This window comes from Mchenga conophoros, linkage group LG8 (assembly GCF_057382185.1).
Source record: "Mchenga conophoros isolate Kocher_MC1m ecotype Shallow Benthic linkage group LG8, M_conophoros_male_GT1.1, whole genome shotgun sequence".
Taxonomy (NCBI): Eukaryota; Metazoa; Chordata; class Actinopteri; order Cichliformes; family Cichlidae; genus Mchenga; species Mchenga conophoros.
The window spans coordinates 6313326-6330517 of NC_140533.1; the positions used below are offsets into that span (position 1 = coordinate 6313326).

The 17192-nt window shown below is 39.8% G+C and overlaps 1 protein-coding gene across 1 annotated transcript; it reads right to left on the reverse strand.

The window, feature by feature from the left end:
• Positions 1-1211: 1211 nt before the first annotated feature.
• On the reverse strand, positions 1212-15860 carry fdxr (ferredoxin reductase). Its single transcript, XM_085283769.1, has 12 exons — positions 15449-15860; positions 14967-15064; positions 10832-10927; positions 7641-7763; positions 7435-7548; positions 7187-7288; positions 5372-5479; positions 4435-4519; positions 2760-2959; positions 2508-2679; positions 2249-2422; positions 1212-1745 (listed from the first exon to the last, which is right to left on the reverse strand). Exons 1-12 carry the CDS (start codon positions 15528-15530, stop codon positions 1615-1617), a joined length of 1485 nt encoding a protein of 494 aa, XP_085139895.1. The 5' UTR covers positions 15531-15860; the 3' UTR covers positions 1212-1614.
• Positions 15861-17192: the final 1332 nt, after the last annotated feature.

Consider the following 17192-nt stretch of genomic DNA (forward strand, 5'->3'; position numbering starts at 1 on the left):
ACTTTCTTCCATGGTACCAAAAGAACTGTGCCTTCCGTAGCAAAATTATCTTCATGCATGACAATGCACCATCTCATGGTGCAAAGAACATCTGTCGCATTGGCTACTATGGGAATAAAAGGAGAGAAACCCATGGTGTGGCCCCATACTCCCCTGACCTCAACCCTGTTGAGAAAGGTCTGAGGGTGAGAGGCAATTCACATGAAAACAGCAGCTGTTGGAGGCAATTGTGATGTCTTGCCTTATCTCTCCACATTTAATGGATGCAAGAATTGGAAAGCTTATATGAAAGAAAGGGTCCTATGTTAACATGTTACATAAGTTTACCTGTCAATGTTTTTGATATAGCTTTTGGTTCTAAGCTGCTGAGCCGAGTACAGTATCAGTGTTTGTACTTTGTTGCTTCCCACCTCTGCTTCTACTTTAAACTGTTATCAGGGTGAAAATGATTCAGGTTTCATCAATAACACCGCCAACATCTGCTGTACCACTGAAAACCTGTGAATTTGTCAGTTCACACAAAGTGGTGACAGTGTTGAGACTGAGTGAACTGTCACATTTTCCTGTCAGTTTGTGGCCCAAATCATCCCAACTGCAATCTGCATGTTTCAAATGTCCAAATACCTCACACTGCGGTATAGGTTGGTATTAGGCCTTAAGGAATAAAGAATGGTCTTCCAATGCTGAGGTTTTAGATGTTTTGGCAATGTCTAATCTGGCTTTTCTTTTTTTCTTCACTTTGCACCTTATGGTAACAGTCGGTGTGCTCCTGCAGTCTTCTCATTATAGTAGACCAACAATAAGGGACACAAACCTTCTGGAGAATCATTTTGTTATATTTTATAGAGGTTTATATTTACTATGGAAAGGATGCTGTGATCATCCACCAGTCTTCATTGATGTCCAGGCCTTTTTATGATAAGCTCAGTATGAACACCCTCCTTGTCCAAACCTTTGATTTTGCAATTCACATAGTTTTCCTTTTCAAAAAACAAAAACAAAAACCCATCCTTTTTTGCCACCTATAGATGTTCTAGTCCTGCTGACCTTTCCATAAAATATAAAAATCTGCACTTTAATCGCATATAATAAGAATTTCAATTCAAATTATGAAGAGCCAAATATATGAAAGTAGTGCCAAAACATTTTCAAACACTTGTGGACCTAACGATGGATCCCAGCAGTAACAATTGAAGCTCTGAGGACAGGAATCAAAGGATAGACGTCATTTTATTTCCTCAAATACAGATTTAAGATGTTCAATGACATTATATAAAAGTGCAAAAAAATGTTGCCACATAGTTTTTAGTTAACGGTACATTACAGTGTACAACTTCCATAAAAATCGTACCCATTATAGTTTGGTCTTGAGCGCAGCAGGTTTTCAGTCCTTGTTGTTTTCAGTCAGTGTGTTGTATTGGTAACAAGGTAACTAAATTACACTGTAGCAAATAACAGTTCCTAGTAGTGCCATGTATACAATATGAATTAAATCCATGTTAAGGAGTTCAAATAGTCATTTTTATTGTGTGATCAATCAGTGAGATCCCTAAAGACAAGTGCAGTCATTTTTTAGGTAGCATTGCCTGTTCACATGAAAACGGTTTCATTCTTTCATGTCCAAGCCACGTGCAGCATTTCCTCCACAGTCAGTAGCTTTTCTCTGGGTTTCCCACGGGATTCACCTCTTTTCATTTCCACATTGTCAATCTTCTCCCAGTCTGAAAAAGTCACTGGTTTCACTCCTACAGAAGAGAAAAATCACATTTGGCTGTGGCTTAGTGGCAACTTCAGAGAACAGGATTATACAGACGGGTCACTGTGTGCACTGAGATGATGACGACATACCTCACTGCTGCTGTTGCTACTGATTTATGGCTCTCCGTAGCAAATGTTTTGGTGGCATGCAGGATTTATTGCTAGTTTTGTTTTGTAATTTTCTCTTTCAAATCTCTTTGCATCTTTGTTTTTTTTTTGTTTTTTTTTTGCTCTTCGTCATTTTACTTCTTATGTAATCATTTAATGAACTTCACAATAAACACAAACAGTCACTTCAAACAGAATCTCTACAGCCCGACTTTTTGGTGACTGTTCCAGCATTGAGTTCATTTTCCCTTGTTTTTAGTCCAACTGTTTTTGGTCCACACACATTTACTTTCATGACTCTATACTGGCTCATAGAATAGCAGCACACGTCGAGAGCACAGTTATAGGATGTATTGTGAATGACAAACTAACATTTTTATACCTCTCTTTTCCAGCAGAGCACTAATGCTTTGTGATCCAGGCTTAGCGGCAGACATATCCAACGTTCCCGAGTCCATGTCCTCCAAAATGGATCGTGCAGTGTCAAAGCTATTGTTCATAGTGGTAGCTATGACACCTGTGGGGCCTGTTTTAAGCCAGCCGCTACAGTACAGACCTACAAAGAAAAATCGAATCATTAAATATTATTGAAGTAATAAAATATAATATAATGCTTGTTCTTTAGAGTGTTTACAGGGTACCTGCAGCCTGTTTAACGCGGCCCATGGTGTTTGGAACGATGGCTTTGCGGGAGTCAAAAGGCACTGATGGATCAATGGGCAGGCTCTTGTAGCCGATACTGCTGACGACCAGGCCGCAGGGCACGTCCTCCACTTCTCCTGTGAGCACAGCCTGGGCTCCGTCACCTGAACCCTGCTCACAGAGAGGATATCTGCTTTAAAAGGAGCAGCAGCACAGTGACAGGCACTTTTGGAAAACCAAATCCTGCTAACCTCCAGCTTGTTGATCGCCAGTCGGATGCCAGCTATTCTGCTGTGGCCGGGTTCGGCCAAAACTTCCACGGGGCTCCGGAAGAATCGAAAGCCCCAGGTGCGGGAGGCCTTGCTCCGTCTCTCCTGCTCCTTTTCTCCGGGTACCTCCAGGGCCGTCTTCAGCATCAGCTCTGTCAGACGCTTTCTGGGCCTCGGCAAGTCTGACACAGCAGAGATACTTCAGCTTAAAATCGCCCTGCTTTGCTTGCATTTATAACGTCCAAATTTTTAATCTTCCAATTATTTTTTTTGGATAGAATAGGTTGTGAAAACAACATATACAGTGCTGTGCAAAAGTCTTGATCATCCCTTATGACTTTATATTTTGCTTCCATGGAGCCAGGACCTTCTTGTACATTCTAAAGAGCCTTTCTGAAGGTCTTTCAAAGTTTTTCTTTGAACATTGGCTGCCGTTCAACTTATCAATCTACAGCAGATGAACTGAATCCGAAAATCATATCCTTAAGAAACCTGACACGGCACCTGAGAGACGTGACCAATCAATGCTCTGTACTTTGTACCATTTCTTCCCTCTCCTTAGGAAACACTAGTCCCCATCTCCACTCCTATACTTGTTTTCATCTTAAGGTATAAGATGCTTTGTGAATAACTTTTATCTTTCTCCTTACTTAGTCTTTTGATTTTTAAAGGAAATTCCAACAAAACTCCATAATTTTAACAATCTTCTTAAAATTTTGTCACTAGCAGCTACTCTTATACTTGGGAACTTTATGGACACATGCTGTGGTCTCATGACTAGTATATGGCTGTGAATGCATGTGTTTTTTTTGTGTTTTTTTTTTTACATACAAGTGTGCATGTGGTCTTTCAGTAAGTGATATGTGAGTGTTGCTGTGCATGCACCTTGTATGTGCACATATGAACACATTAGAAATGGCTTTAAGGAACTGGTCTTTATAAATTTCCTGTAACTGCAAAGTTCTGATGTGCTGCTGCGACCACAGACTTGTCACTCCAGTAATGCAAGCTCAGCAGGCACGATTACAACACAGATAAACATAGCCAGCTTCTTTTACCATCCTTCACTGCTATTTATCACTAAAACGAAACATACGCTCAGGGTTATTTTAGCAATCTGTGACCAGAGTCAAGGTTATCGTTATAAATCTGAGAGTGCCTGCCATCATCAAAGAGGCCAGCAGCATTTCTCTGGCAAGGACGAGGCCAGCTTAGGGGGGGGGGGGGGTTGTTGCACAATTCTGTTTTGCACCCTAACCTGCAGGTTCCCACACAACAACAGAAAATCTTTCAAACTAAAGCCAGCAGCAGCAGCAGCAGTCTGGGCAGGTTGGCAGTTTCCATTCACCTCACAGTATGTATAAGCTATACGTCTCAGCTGGGTATGCTGTTGTTAACCACAGCTTACCTTTCTTCCTTCCTGATGGCGCTTTCAGCAGTCTGAACATGTGTTACATGCACATGTAGATATCTAACATGTTTTCACTGCTCACTTAAAAACACCAGGCATCTTTTCCAGCTGCACCAGAAAAACTAAAAACACTGAAATTTACAGATCTTAAAGGCAGACGAAACTATGTAAACATTTATTGGCTTTAAAAACACAGCAGGTCAGTTAGAGGGGAAAGCATGAAGATAAAGCTGCATGTGGTCTCACCTTTAAGAGCCTCTTTGACTCCATCAAAATCAGCCACCACCATGTCCGGCCTGGTGTCCGGCAGGTTCACCATTTCTCTGAGCTCCTGTAGAAAAGGAGCATATGTTATGGTTCACTGGGCCAAATTAAAGCATCATTAAAAACATGGAGAATCTCTTTTGGTAAAATTCTAGTGAAATTATATTTACTGCAGTACCAACAATGACAGCGAACATATAAGAGGGGTGATGATCAGACAAGTTTGAAACAGTCTGGCAACAACAACCAAACTGTTCATTTTACAGGACGAACCTCTGATTTTTCAGGGTGACACTGAAAGACTGAAGAATAGTTCAAATAATATAAGCAGAAAAGAAAATAATGTGATGTTGGTCTTGTTTTTTTCACTTTAAACTACAAGATAAAGCTACTCCCTGCAGAGGACACATTTTCTACCAACCTCAGCAGTAACATTACAAGGTCACTGACCAAGTGTGCATGAAAGTGCTCTGGCTTTCTCTCATATGTGGGAACTCTTAAAGCGACTATTATATTTTCCATATTTTTATTCTTTACTCTTGGACCCAGCTGTAGTAACTTTTAATAGTTAAATTGTTGAATTTTTTTACCCCAAAATGAAGTGGAATTAAAAAAGCAAGCCAAAGCTAACACGTAAACAGGTCATTTAAGAAAATGCTAAAAACGGCTAAAATTATCAATAAGCATTAGGCAAAGATGCAGATAAAACAGTTGGTTAACACTTGCACAGTGGCTAAAAAGTGCAGTTTGTACCACTCCAATGGATTAAAATAAAGCCTTCTAATAATATTCTGCGTGTCTGTGGTGTTAAGAAACAGGTTTTGGAAGATGCGGCGTGGAGATGAATGGTGACCTGAGGAAGAGGCACTAGAGAACATATTATTCTTTCCTCTTGTTGTCTTTTCTGTCCGACACACACCTTGATTGTGCAAGCGATCTGAATGGGTCCTCTCCTGCCAACTATCAGCACCCTGCGGACCTGGCTCTCTGCCAGAGCCTCCAGTGTTGGTTGTGTGATGTCAGTTTTCTGCAGAAAAAGTTTGACAAGTAAATTACATTTTCAGCTGGAAAACTGAACAGCTTAGAGAGATTTTTTTTCCCCAAGTGATTTGATTTCTATTTATTGTTAGCTCATATTGCTGGTTAACACAGGAAGTTTGACTCACAATTTCTTGGACAAATACCCAACTTTTGTAATTTTGCACTATCACAGGTGTACAGTAACATTTTAAAAACAATCAGTCAATATGTGATTGATTTTAATTCAGCATGTAACTTCTTTACATTTGATGACTGCCTGCAGTTTAGAACCAACAGACATCACCAAATGCTGCGCTTCCTCTCTTGAGATGCACTGCCAGGGCCTTTTTTCTTTTTGTTTTTCTTTTGGATTATGCTTTGGGCTTCACTTGTGAAGTGCCGACCAATTTGCAGAATTTGACTGACTGAGCAGTCAAGTCATCGATAAACCTTAGCGATCCTGTTCCACTGGCAGCCATACATTCCCATTCAATAATGCTCCCTCGGTAGAGTATATAACAAATATTATGGTATGCTTCATATACATCATTTCATTTAAAATCCACTTTATTGGTACACAGAGGCAAAACTACAGGAACTGTGTCTTAGTCCAACAAATGTATGTGAGCTCTTGTATCACCTTTTGATATTTGTATGCCCAATTTCCCCACTTTAGTCTGACAAAGCAGCTCATCACTTATTTATTCCAAACAAAACAAATCAAACTTCACTATTATAACTGACACCATGGTGTCCTACATCTACCAGTCAAGTACAAAAGGTCACTGTCATCTTTGACCTTTAATTTTGTGGTTATCAGTGGTGCTTTTGTATGAAATGACACATCAGAGAAACTTGAAGCTGATGAAAATGACTCCACTAAAGTTGACTTTTCTCAGAGACTGTTAGTTCAGTTAGACATTTTAAAAGACGTTAGCTGTGTTTCTCAGCCCTAAAAGCTTCCTGTGGTTACCCTCCTGTACATCCTATGATGTCATGCAGGCTCAGAGATGCTAGCTTAAAAAGCCAAACCATGTGTACTTAAACTGAGCCCGAGCGGGTCAGAAGCTGCTATTAGTACAGGTCCCAAGGTTTAAAAGGAAACCAACTGTAATTATTAACAAAGTCATGTATTTGTCTCATGGTAAAGAAAATATCTTCACTATTTGAAAACATTCTGACTTCTCAAGGTGCACGACCCTACAATAATACATTTTACATAACCTACCAGCCTTTTTAGGGGCTCTTACTTTCCCCTCATGTTCTTCTTCAGTCACGTTTGCCCATTAATTCTTAGTGTCAGGTGGAGGACTGTGATCAGGAAACTAGAAAGGTCAAACTTTACTTGTCAAAACTAGTGAAACTACTCTGTAGCACTATTTCTTATCTTATCTTCATCTATTGATGATTTTCTGTTCAGTTTAGTTTTGTTTTGCATTCTGAAACAACAACAGATAAAGACACAACATTTCTCCATTTGGCTTCACGCTGATGCAATGAAAAACAAAAATATTTTTGAGGTTTCAGCAACGGTGTTTTTGCTTTTCATGCCTAACAGACAAACAAAACATTTGTGATTATTTAAGCAGATAAAATTCCTCAGCTTAAGCGGTTCTTTCATACATCTCAGAGCACTCAAGACTTGCTGACTGAAACATGTCTGCTCTTACTGTTTTTGTTTCTTTTGTTATAAATTTACTGATAACCAACTCGCCTTTAAAATGTCGATGGGAGATAGCAGAATTCTTGCTACATCCAAGGCCACGTTGCCTTGTCCCAATATGACTGCTGTTTCACAGCTCAGGTCTGGACTCAGCTGAAGAAAGAAATCGAACAGATGAGACAGAGAAGCAGTTTCACCTGACGGTTTTTCTTGTGAAATGATCTAACTTTGTTGAGGCTCTTTTTGATGGATGGAAACATCTTGTGTGTCTATGTGAAACACTTACTTGGAAGTCTTACCTCTCGACAGCTGGGGAGTCCGTTGTACCAGCCCACAAAGTCTTTGGCAGAGTACACACCAGCCAAGTCTTCGCCCGGTACTCCCATGCTCCGGTTTCCCTCTGCACCATAACTCTGTCGCACAATTGACAGAGTTCAACAGAAACAGATGATTATTTTTCACACGTTTAAGGTGAAGGAGCCGCAGTGGGCTTTCACATCCTTACCAGTACGACAGCGTGGTAGGCTTGCTGCAGCTCGGTGATGCTCACATTCTTGCCTACGTTCACATTGCCATAGAAACTGCAGCGTGAATGCTTGGCCGTTTGCGTGAATGTGTTGATGACGTTCTGAGGACAAGAATCGGTAAAATTTAAGTTAGCAAGCTGGACTCTCCATCTGTATTTCAACTCCACCTATTATGGGAGTAATTCTCTATCCAGTGGTTAATGACCTCAGGACAGCAGATGACTAAAGTTTGTTGGGGTAAACTCTGATTTAAGAATATTTACATAAAACTTCACTATATTCCACTTTGTGAAGGTTTCTTGTTCTTGTCTTATAGTTTTATAGCTCCTGTAGTGGTGCTCAAACCCTTATTAGACTTATTTGGGAAAACTAATTCCCTTTAATAAATGAAGTATACATTACTGTGTCCACATTCACACAAGAACTCAGATTTGAGTGCAGTATTGGCCTTTCTTATGTAGCACACAGGATGAGATAGCCTGCTTCAGATTCGCTCTCAGTTCTCTGAACACTCTGGCTGAAGTGAGGGCGCAGCCTCAAAAGAGTTTGGCAGGAGATAAGACGCATGACGTCCACACTCTCTCCGTGAATTCGACACGCCAGCACCTGCTTTTTACACATCTGTGTAATTAGAGACCCGGCGCGAGCAGACATCTGTGTTCACACATGCAGGTCTAGTTTTTAATGCTGCAGTGCATTTATTTACAGTGTTATTATCTATTTCTGGAGACGATGCCTTAATAACTATGCCAGATACAAAAGCCAGCAAAATTACGTCATGTTAGTTTCAGTTCAAAGTGTTCACCTGCATTTACAAACAAGTACAGAACAGATCACAGAGCCCATTATTTGCATGTTGTAAGAACAAAGAGTTCATAAAGAAGTTCTAACGTCTTCACGATAGAAGGGCTGGAGGAAAAATGGATTTCCTTCACTTCACTGTTTGCTGACAAAGTGCAGGAAACTGACTGATGACTATATAAATAAAACTGAATTGAACTTTAGACTCAGACTGTAATAAGAGCACAGCTCAATGAGTGCAGAGGTTGCCACCTTTCACCTCCCAGCTGCACTGAGATATGGAAGAGAAAACATGGTAGATGGGACTATGTTAATTATCCTCACTGTAATTTTTAAATGCCAGTTATATTTCATAATAAATACACAATAATATACTTTCATTTGGGTGAACAGTCATCGGAAGATTTCAGGAGACAAAAGGCTGATGTTGGCGATGAAATGTTTGCATAATATTAAAAATAATAATGATGGAAGGACCAAACAATCTGTGAGAAGTGATATTGAAAATTCACAAATACCAATAATTCATTTAACTTTAGACATTTGTGGTTGTTCAGAGGCTACTTAGACAGTAATGATAATCCTGTCTGAATATAGGCGCCTTAATGGAGCTGCTCATATGGATCCTGCTGCTGTATGATGCTGCATATATTTAATAAAGACTTTAAGAAACAGCTTTAAGCAAAAACACAAATTCATCTTTTGATAAGCAAAATTTTAATGCATTAAAGGCAACCTTCAATATATTTGTGCCTTCTCCAGGACTTGAATTTGCTTCATAGATGAATGTGGAACCCAGTTTTAATTATTATTACATTCTTGAGTTGTCCGTGTGACTGCTTTAACAACTACAATAACATTGTTTTGAACTCTCAATAATGCTTATGGAGCCAATGTTGCTTCTGAGAAAAATCTGATGTTAAGATTTGGGATCAGGAACAAAAACAAACAAAACTACCAGAAAGAGCAAGACTGAGCTTGAAATTGTCTCTACAACATCGCCTCTACAGATAACCACATACGTGGAGACAGACACACACACATGCATTGATACACAGCTGTAACTTTCGCCCCGTTTCCCTGATGTGCAATAGTACCAAGTGCAATTTTTCCTACTATGACAGAGCATTTTATTCTGTTTTGTACAGTATGTTATTCTATTTTATCTTCTCCTATTCTGTCGTGTTTTTCTTAAATCTTACTTTTCTTTAATTGTACTTTTTGCCGTGAGCAGAAAATTTCCCACGTGTGGGATTAAAAAAGGTTTATCTTATCTTATTACATTCAAACAAATACTTTTGGCTGCTATCTTGTTCACATGGGTTCGCTCCACATGATTTGGTAGATTTTTATGCTGGGTACCCCTTCCTGACCCAACCCCCAATAGATTTGTGTCTACTGGGATCAAACTGGGGATCTTTTCCAAATGTGTACACCACTACACTATTGGCCAACCGCTCTCTTACCTTTATGATTAGTGGAATTAAAAGCAGGGAACAGCTCAGCAGAAATATCAGACCAGACTAGATCGATTCATGCACTCACTCATGTGCTTTAAAGATGAAATCAACTGCTGCTTCACAAGAAATGGTTGCACGTCACCGAAAAGAACCTTGTTGTTGTTTTCGCATGTTTTGCCTCAGTATTGACTGAACAAAGAAGACACACTAGTGATTTAAAAGTCTTGGTGTATTACTTTCAAAGTAGTATTTCTGCTGAGCTAGGCTAACCACATCTCTAACCACGATTATATCAGACATGCAAAGGTGACATTATTGGTTGTGGGAAACAAAGCAGATAGGTCTCATTATTACCAGTATTTATCTGTCATTATATTTGCCAGCATGTTGGGATATGTGTCCTGTTGAGGGTTGCATAATATTGCTTTTGTTGTTCGGTTACATTTTAATGAGTTGGGTGTGATGACATGGAAATATAGCGAGCTTCAAACACTGCATTCAACCTCAGACATAAACGTGATAACACCCGTTCACTGTGATGTTATTCACACTTCTAATGGAATTTCACTTCACTGACAGACTTATCTAACGTGTCTCTTTCTGTTTGACTGGTCTGCATTAACCACTGACTGGTTTTTAATTTTCCATTAACGGTACCACAGGTCGTTACACAGTCTGGCGAAACTAAACAGACTTTAAGAAACGGGTTTGTCTGAAGAGTTTCTTTTTCCAAAACAAAACTAATCCCTGTGTTAAAAGATTTTCACTGCATCTGGTGTTAGAACTACTGAGGAGAAACTGGACTAATTAAATGAATCTTTTTTGTCCTTTTTGCTTAAAAACAGGTAATATACAGAAAATGGTTTGAGGCAATTATCTGTTCTTTAAAATCTATTAGAGGCAGACACCTTGACTTCAGGATGATCTGGGGCCACTCCGAACCTGACCAGGCCAAAGGGGACAGGCAGACGCTCATAAATGTCCACCTCAACATCTTGGCGAGCCTGAGAGAAAAAACAGAAACAAAATCCAAAATATAATGCGTAAAGCTTAAAGTGAACTGTTAATAAAGGCTTTAGAAAAAACAGAAACAAATATTGTGTGGTTACAAAACTAACTGGAATATCTTTAGTTTTAGTCTTGAAATATTTTCAACACAGCCCAAAAATAAAAATCCTCAAAACCAATAAAACCACTAAAAATTAAATAATCTAAATAATTTTTTTAAACAAACCAAAAAGGATTGCTTGTTCGTGTCATCTCTCTAAAAAGAACACAGCAGCAGGGCTTAGAAAATCAACCACAGGACGTCTGGAATAAGATCCTTTGGAAAGATGAGGTCAAAGTGTAGATGCTTGGCATTAATGCATGGTGTGATGTTTGGTGAAAGCCAAACAACCACAGGGTCTCAGCACAAAGACTTCAAACCAACTGTTAAGTTGGTGGTGGAGGGGTGATGATTTAGGTTTGATTTGCAGCCACCTTGCCATAAATGAGTCACTTATGAACTCCTCTGTATGACAAAGTGTTCTTTAGTCAAATGTGAAGCTGTCTATCCATCAGCTAAAGCTTGACCAAAATTAGGTCACACAACGGGACAATGATCACACGCGCACCAGAAAACCTTCAATTGAACGGTTGAAAAGGAAAAGAATCAAAGTGTTACAATGGACTGATTAGTCCATTGTAACACTGGACTAATCAGTAACACTGACTGAAAAGTATGTTGGGACCTTACAACAAATATGTATAAACCTTAATGAACTGACGAACTGTTTCACTGCTTCGGTTCCTCCACAATGATGTAAACCACATAAAGTCATACAGAGAATTATTACTTTACATTATTGCTCTTGTGGTTGGTTCTAGACAGCCACTGAGCCATTTATTTGCACACACACTAAACTCTTATTTGAAGCTTGACAAATATGAACATCCACCATTATATTAATATTAATTACTGTCATGTATCGAATGCAGCTTCCTCGTGCCAACAGTTTTACAAACTTTCTGAAGTACAAACACAAAGTAAATAAAAATGACAAAATGTATGAAATTAAAATTTGATTACATTTTTTTTTAATCATCAGAAACTGGTTATTATATAATTTTATATTATATTAGTTAAAGTATGTTGTGCTGAATCAGACAACAATTAATATATGAACTTAAAATCATACAAACACAACATGAAAAACATCAAAGAGCCACAGTGCTGCATGGCCAATGCACATCGTGCTGCTGTGTGTGGGGGGCATAGCTTGCAATGACATAACCTTGGGCTCAAAGACACAGCATACCCTGCAAGTTATTTCCAGTCGTATGTACACTCAACAAAAATATAAACGCAACACCTTTGTTACTGCTCCCATTCCCCATGGGATGGACGTAGAGACCTAAAATTCATTCCAGATACACAATATATCCATCCCTCCCAAACAGTGGTCACAAATCAGTCCAAATGTGTGGTAGTGGCCACATCTGCTATATTGAGATAACCCATCCCACCTCACAGGTGTGCCACATCAGGATGCTGATCTGACATCATGAGTAGTGCACAGGTGTACCTCAGACTGCCCACAACAAAAGGCCACCCTGGAATGTGCAGTTTTGTCTCACAGCAAAATGCCACAGATGCCACAAGCAATGAGGGAGCGTGCAATTGGCATGCTGACAGCAGGAATGTCAACCAGATCTGTCGCCCGTGCATTGAATGTTCATTTCTCAACCATAAGCCGTCTCCACAGGCGTTTCAGAGAATATGGCAGCACATCCAACCGGCCTCACAACCGCAGACCTCGTGTAACCACACCAGCCCAGGACCTCCACATCCAGCAGGTTCACCTCCAAGATCGTCTGAGACCAGCCACCCAGACAGCTGCTGGAACAATTGGTTTGCACAACCAAACAATTTCTGCACAAACTGTCAGAAACCGTCTCAGGGACGCTCAACTGCATGCCCGTCGTCCTCATCGGGGTCTTGACCTGACTCCAGCTCGTCGCCGTAACAGACTTGTGTGGGCAAATGCTCACATTCGATGGCGTCTGGCACGTTGGAGAGGTGTGCGCTTCACGGATGAATCATGGTTCACATTGTTCAGGGCAGATGGCAGCTGAGAATGTCCCAGTTCTTGCATGGCCAGCATACTCACCGGACATGTCACCCATTGAGCATGTTCGGGATGTGCTTGACCGGCGTATACGACAGCGTGTACCAGTTCCCACGAATATCCAACAACCTCGCACAGCCATTGAAGTGGAGTGGACCAACATTCCACAGGCCACAATTGACAATCTGATAGACTCCATGCGACGATGTGTTGCACTGCATGAGGCAAATGGTGGTCACACCAGATACTGACCGGTTCTGGGTCCCCAGACCCCCAATAGCGCAAAAAACTGCACATTCCAGGGTGGCCTTTTGTTGTGGGCAGTCTGAGGTACACCTGTGCACTACTCATGATGTCAGATCAGCATCCTGATGTGGCACACCTGTGAGGTGGGATGGATTATCTCAATATAGCAGATGTGCCCACTACCACACATTTGGACTGATTTGTGACCACTGTTTGGGAGGGATGGTTATATTGTGTATCTGGAATGAATTTTAGGTCTCTACGTCCATCCCATGGGGAATGGGAGCAGTAACAAAGGTGTTGCGTTTATATTTTTGTTGAGTGTATGAGCATGTACTCAGTAGGCAGCTCAAAGGCTATATTTTGGTTAGTGTGTGATAGCGTAGTGGTTTTGTGTACTAAGCAGGGAGGGGCACGCTCATTTGTTTGACTTCACATTAAAGGATGCTGGCCGGATTTGGAGAAACTAATGACACACACACAAATTGAAAAATTAACATGTAATTAACACACAACTATTGGGCAATAAATTAGTAGTCATTAGCAAATTCATTTAGAATTGGACTGCAGCTATTGATTATTTTAGTAATTGAGAATTCTACTTATTATTCCATCAGCTGTAAAATTGTATAAGAAATTCTTCTGTCTTATTGTTGATATTCCAAGTTAATTCAAAATGTTCAAAATGCTTTCTTGCATCGATAGGAGAAAAAAAAAAGATTTCTGACTCTATTGCATCACACGGATGAGGTAGATTTGGTGTTTGTTCATGTGCATGTGTTTTTTAACAAGTGTATGAATGTGTGTGTGTGTGTGTCTTTGAGTGTGCTAGTGAGTGAGTAAATATGCATGTCTGTAATCTTTTTAAAGAGTATGCGGTGTCTGCACTGAAGAAAAGAGATGATATCAATATTCTCAGAACTGATGCAATGTTTCCTAGAGCAGAAAACAAATGCTATGATGGTGCATGTTTTAATAAGTCACTGTCCAGTCTAACAGCACCAATTACCATTAAATTAACAGAATTTATTTAATTTAATCTAAACTTTTTAAGCCTTGAAAGAAATATGGTCTAATACACCTTACCAACCCCCCCCCCCCCCCCCCCCCCCCTTTAGACTCACCCCTGCTTGCTGTAGGTATCACTGTGACAGAAAGTAGGAAGGCTGCTGTCAGTCTTCAGCAAGCTGTGTAATTTAAACACTGTAGCATACTAAATTAAGAGTTCACCTACAGTTACCTGGTAACTGTAGGTTAAGAACAACTGCTTCTTAAGAACATAGCTTTCCTTTCCTTTTTTGTAAATGTGTCCCCCCCCCAGTAAATATGTTTTTCCTTTTTCCCCCACATTGCCCAGTTTTTTTAAGGACATCCTGCACACACTGACATCCCTGCTGCCCCATCCCTTGGGTTAGCTGCCTTTTTAAGTGGTTTCTTAAACAAAAGCACTTTTTGAAAATGTTCAGGTATAATAAGTGGGCCAAAAATGAGAGTTTAAAGAAAACTCTTTAAAAAGCCTGCTGAACTAAGACACCGCTTTAAAAATGACAAGAAGGGCCAGCTCATTGGAAGAACATTAAAAAGAAATCAAGGGTGGCTCAAGACTTTGGCACAGTACTACATATTCAGATATTTATCAGTATTGCCTACTATTACTCCTGTGTCTGTCATAACAAGCAGTCCATACCTTGATTAGATGCTGTGCTGTGTAGAAACCTGCTGGACCGCTTCCGACAATACACACCTTTGGGCTGCATGAGGACAATGAAGCCTTTCCACAGCCGCCTGCAAAAACACGTGACAAGTTCACGTCTAACTCATTGGAGTTGCAGCAAAACAGCAAGGCCTTAGTTTGAATTAAATCCTCTTAGTGAGCTAAAGGGTCTCAGTAAGCTAAGGCAGTGTAGTGTACAGCTACAGCCTACAGTGTTTTAATGAAAGGCTAGCAGAGTAAGGCATGCAGTTATACAGTATTTTGTTTTACTGATGCTCAGAGTTGCTTGATATATTAAGTACTGCTGAGTTAAATCAGCCTGTTAAAGTTTCTTCAAGCAGGTGTGTAGATCAGCCGATAAGAACGTTAAGTTGGCTAAATTTTGTTCTGGGTCTGGCACGCGTCCACACTGAATATCAAGTGTATTACGAGTAAACATTTCCTGATTACCGCACCTTTGTGAAGTCGCGCTATCCATCCACCTCTTCCTGAGGTCCACAGCTTCAGCTCGGAAAACAGCAGTTTATGAGCGCCCATAGCTTCCTGACTTAGACGAGCTGCCTCGTTTTAAAGCATGAAACGCTTAAACCCTCTCCGTTGCTTTCCTTGACCGTGGTGACCAGCTCTGCATAGCTGCCTCTCCTCTGAGCTTTGGACACTGAGCAGCGCTGAGTTCAGAAGCCAAGGTGGAAAACGCTTATCTTTACTCTTCCTTATATTTATTTATTTTTAAAGCTTCGTGTCCTCAAATGGCTAGCTAATGCTAATATCGATTAATTATTTTACACATATGCACTTTATCACGTAAAACATCATTACCATAACAAACTGTTTTCAAGGCTGTACCTTGCGTTACGGCCATAACAGTCCGTGGGAAACCGGCATTGACAATTAAAGTTCCACAATGACGGCGTACATGGTTAAGTATACATTTATTAGCGCCTTCCATTGACTTTTACACGTGACTGTCAGACTTACTTCAAGCTATGATATTGTGAAATGATGGTATTTATCTCAACCTTGTCTTAACAAAAATTATGAGTTATTTGTAAAGGATCGGAAAGGAACTATTTTACCCATAAAACTATATTGAAACAGTGATTGTTGAAACAGGATACTTAGTGACCGCGAAGTTAAAGAAACCAGGCGAACAAAGCATTACACATACACAACACAAACAACAAAAAATATAAAAAAAACTATAATAATACCTTACTACGCGAATGAAAAGGACTAAATTCAATAAATTTGGGAGTTATTTGCTGTGGAATCTTGGATTTGGAGTGGGTTATGGGATGATTAGTTCCTTCAGCGTTAAAAGTAATTATAAGCACAATCTTGTACGTTTCCTTTTTACTTTTGTATGTATGTATTTATTTAAAATTTATTTTTTTAAATCCAAATAAAGTATTTTTAGTCATGATTTACCTTATAGCTGGCAGCTGGTTGTTCAAGGCTTTAAACTGTTTTTTTCAATGGAGAAACGGAATCGCTTTATTGAAGCTTTTTTATGCTAGTAGGTACCAGTGCAATGTAACTTAGAACATTCACTCAAATACTTTGCTAAAATATGTGTTTTTCATGTAGGTATATGTGTCATCCTACTTTCGGCTTCTACTCCACTGTTTTGGTAACTACTGTGCTTTGCACCCCATCTCCTTTCTACCATTTAGTTTTTATTTTGCGGATAAATAGCAATACTATAGGTCAAACTAGCCGACATTATTTAATTAACTGAAAATAGCCATTCTGCATAATGATTAAGTTAAGTTTAGGTGTTTAAATGTACTCTTATTGTCACGAGTCAGGGTCATTTTGACCCAGCATTTTGAGTTTCTGGTGTCCTGGTGTTATTCTGTATTATGGTCTATGTTCTGATTTACTAGTTGAGCTGTTTTGATTCGTTTATCCTATGCTTCAGTTTAATTCTTGTTAAGAGTTTAGTTCTTAGGTTTTGGTTTCCATACTCCTTCTGTTCAGTGTCTAGTCTGTGTCTCTGTGCCTGCTCTGGTCCCACGTGTCCTGTCTAGTCATCCCTGTCCATGTGTTCCCTCTGTACCGTGTCAGTATTATCATAATGTGAAGCTCATATCTCTGAGTCTGTAAGTTCAGTTGGTGTGTTTCCTGTTTTATGTTGAAGGTCCTTGTCTTATGTCAGTGTATTCTGTTTTGCTTCCCTTGTCTCATCCTGCCCAATTA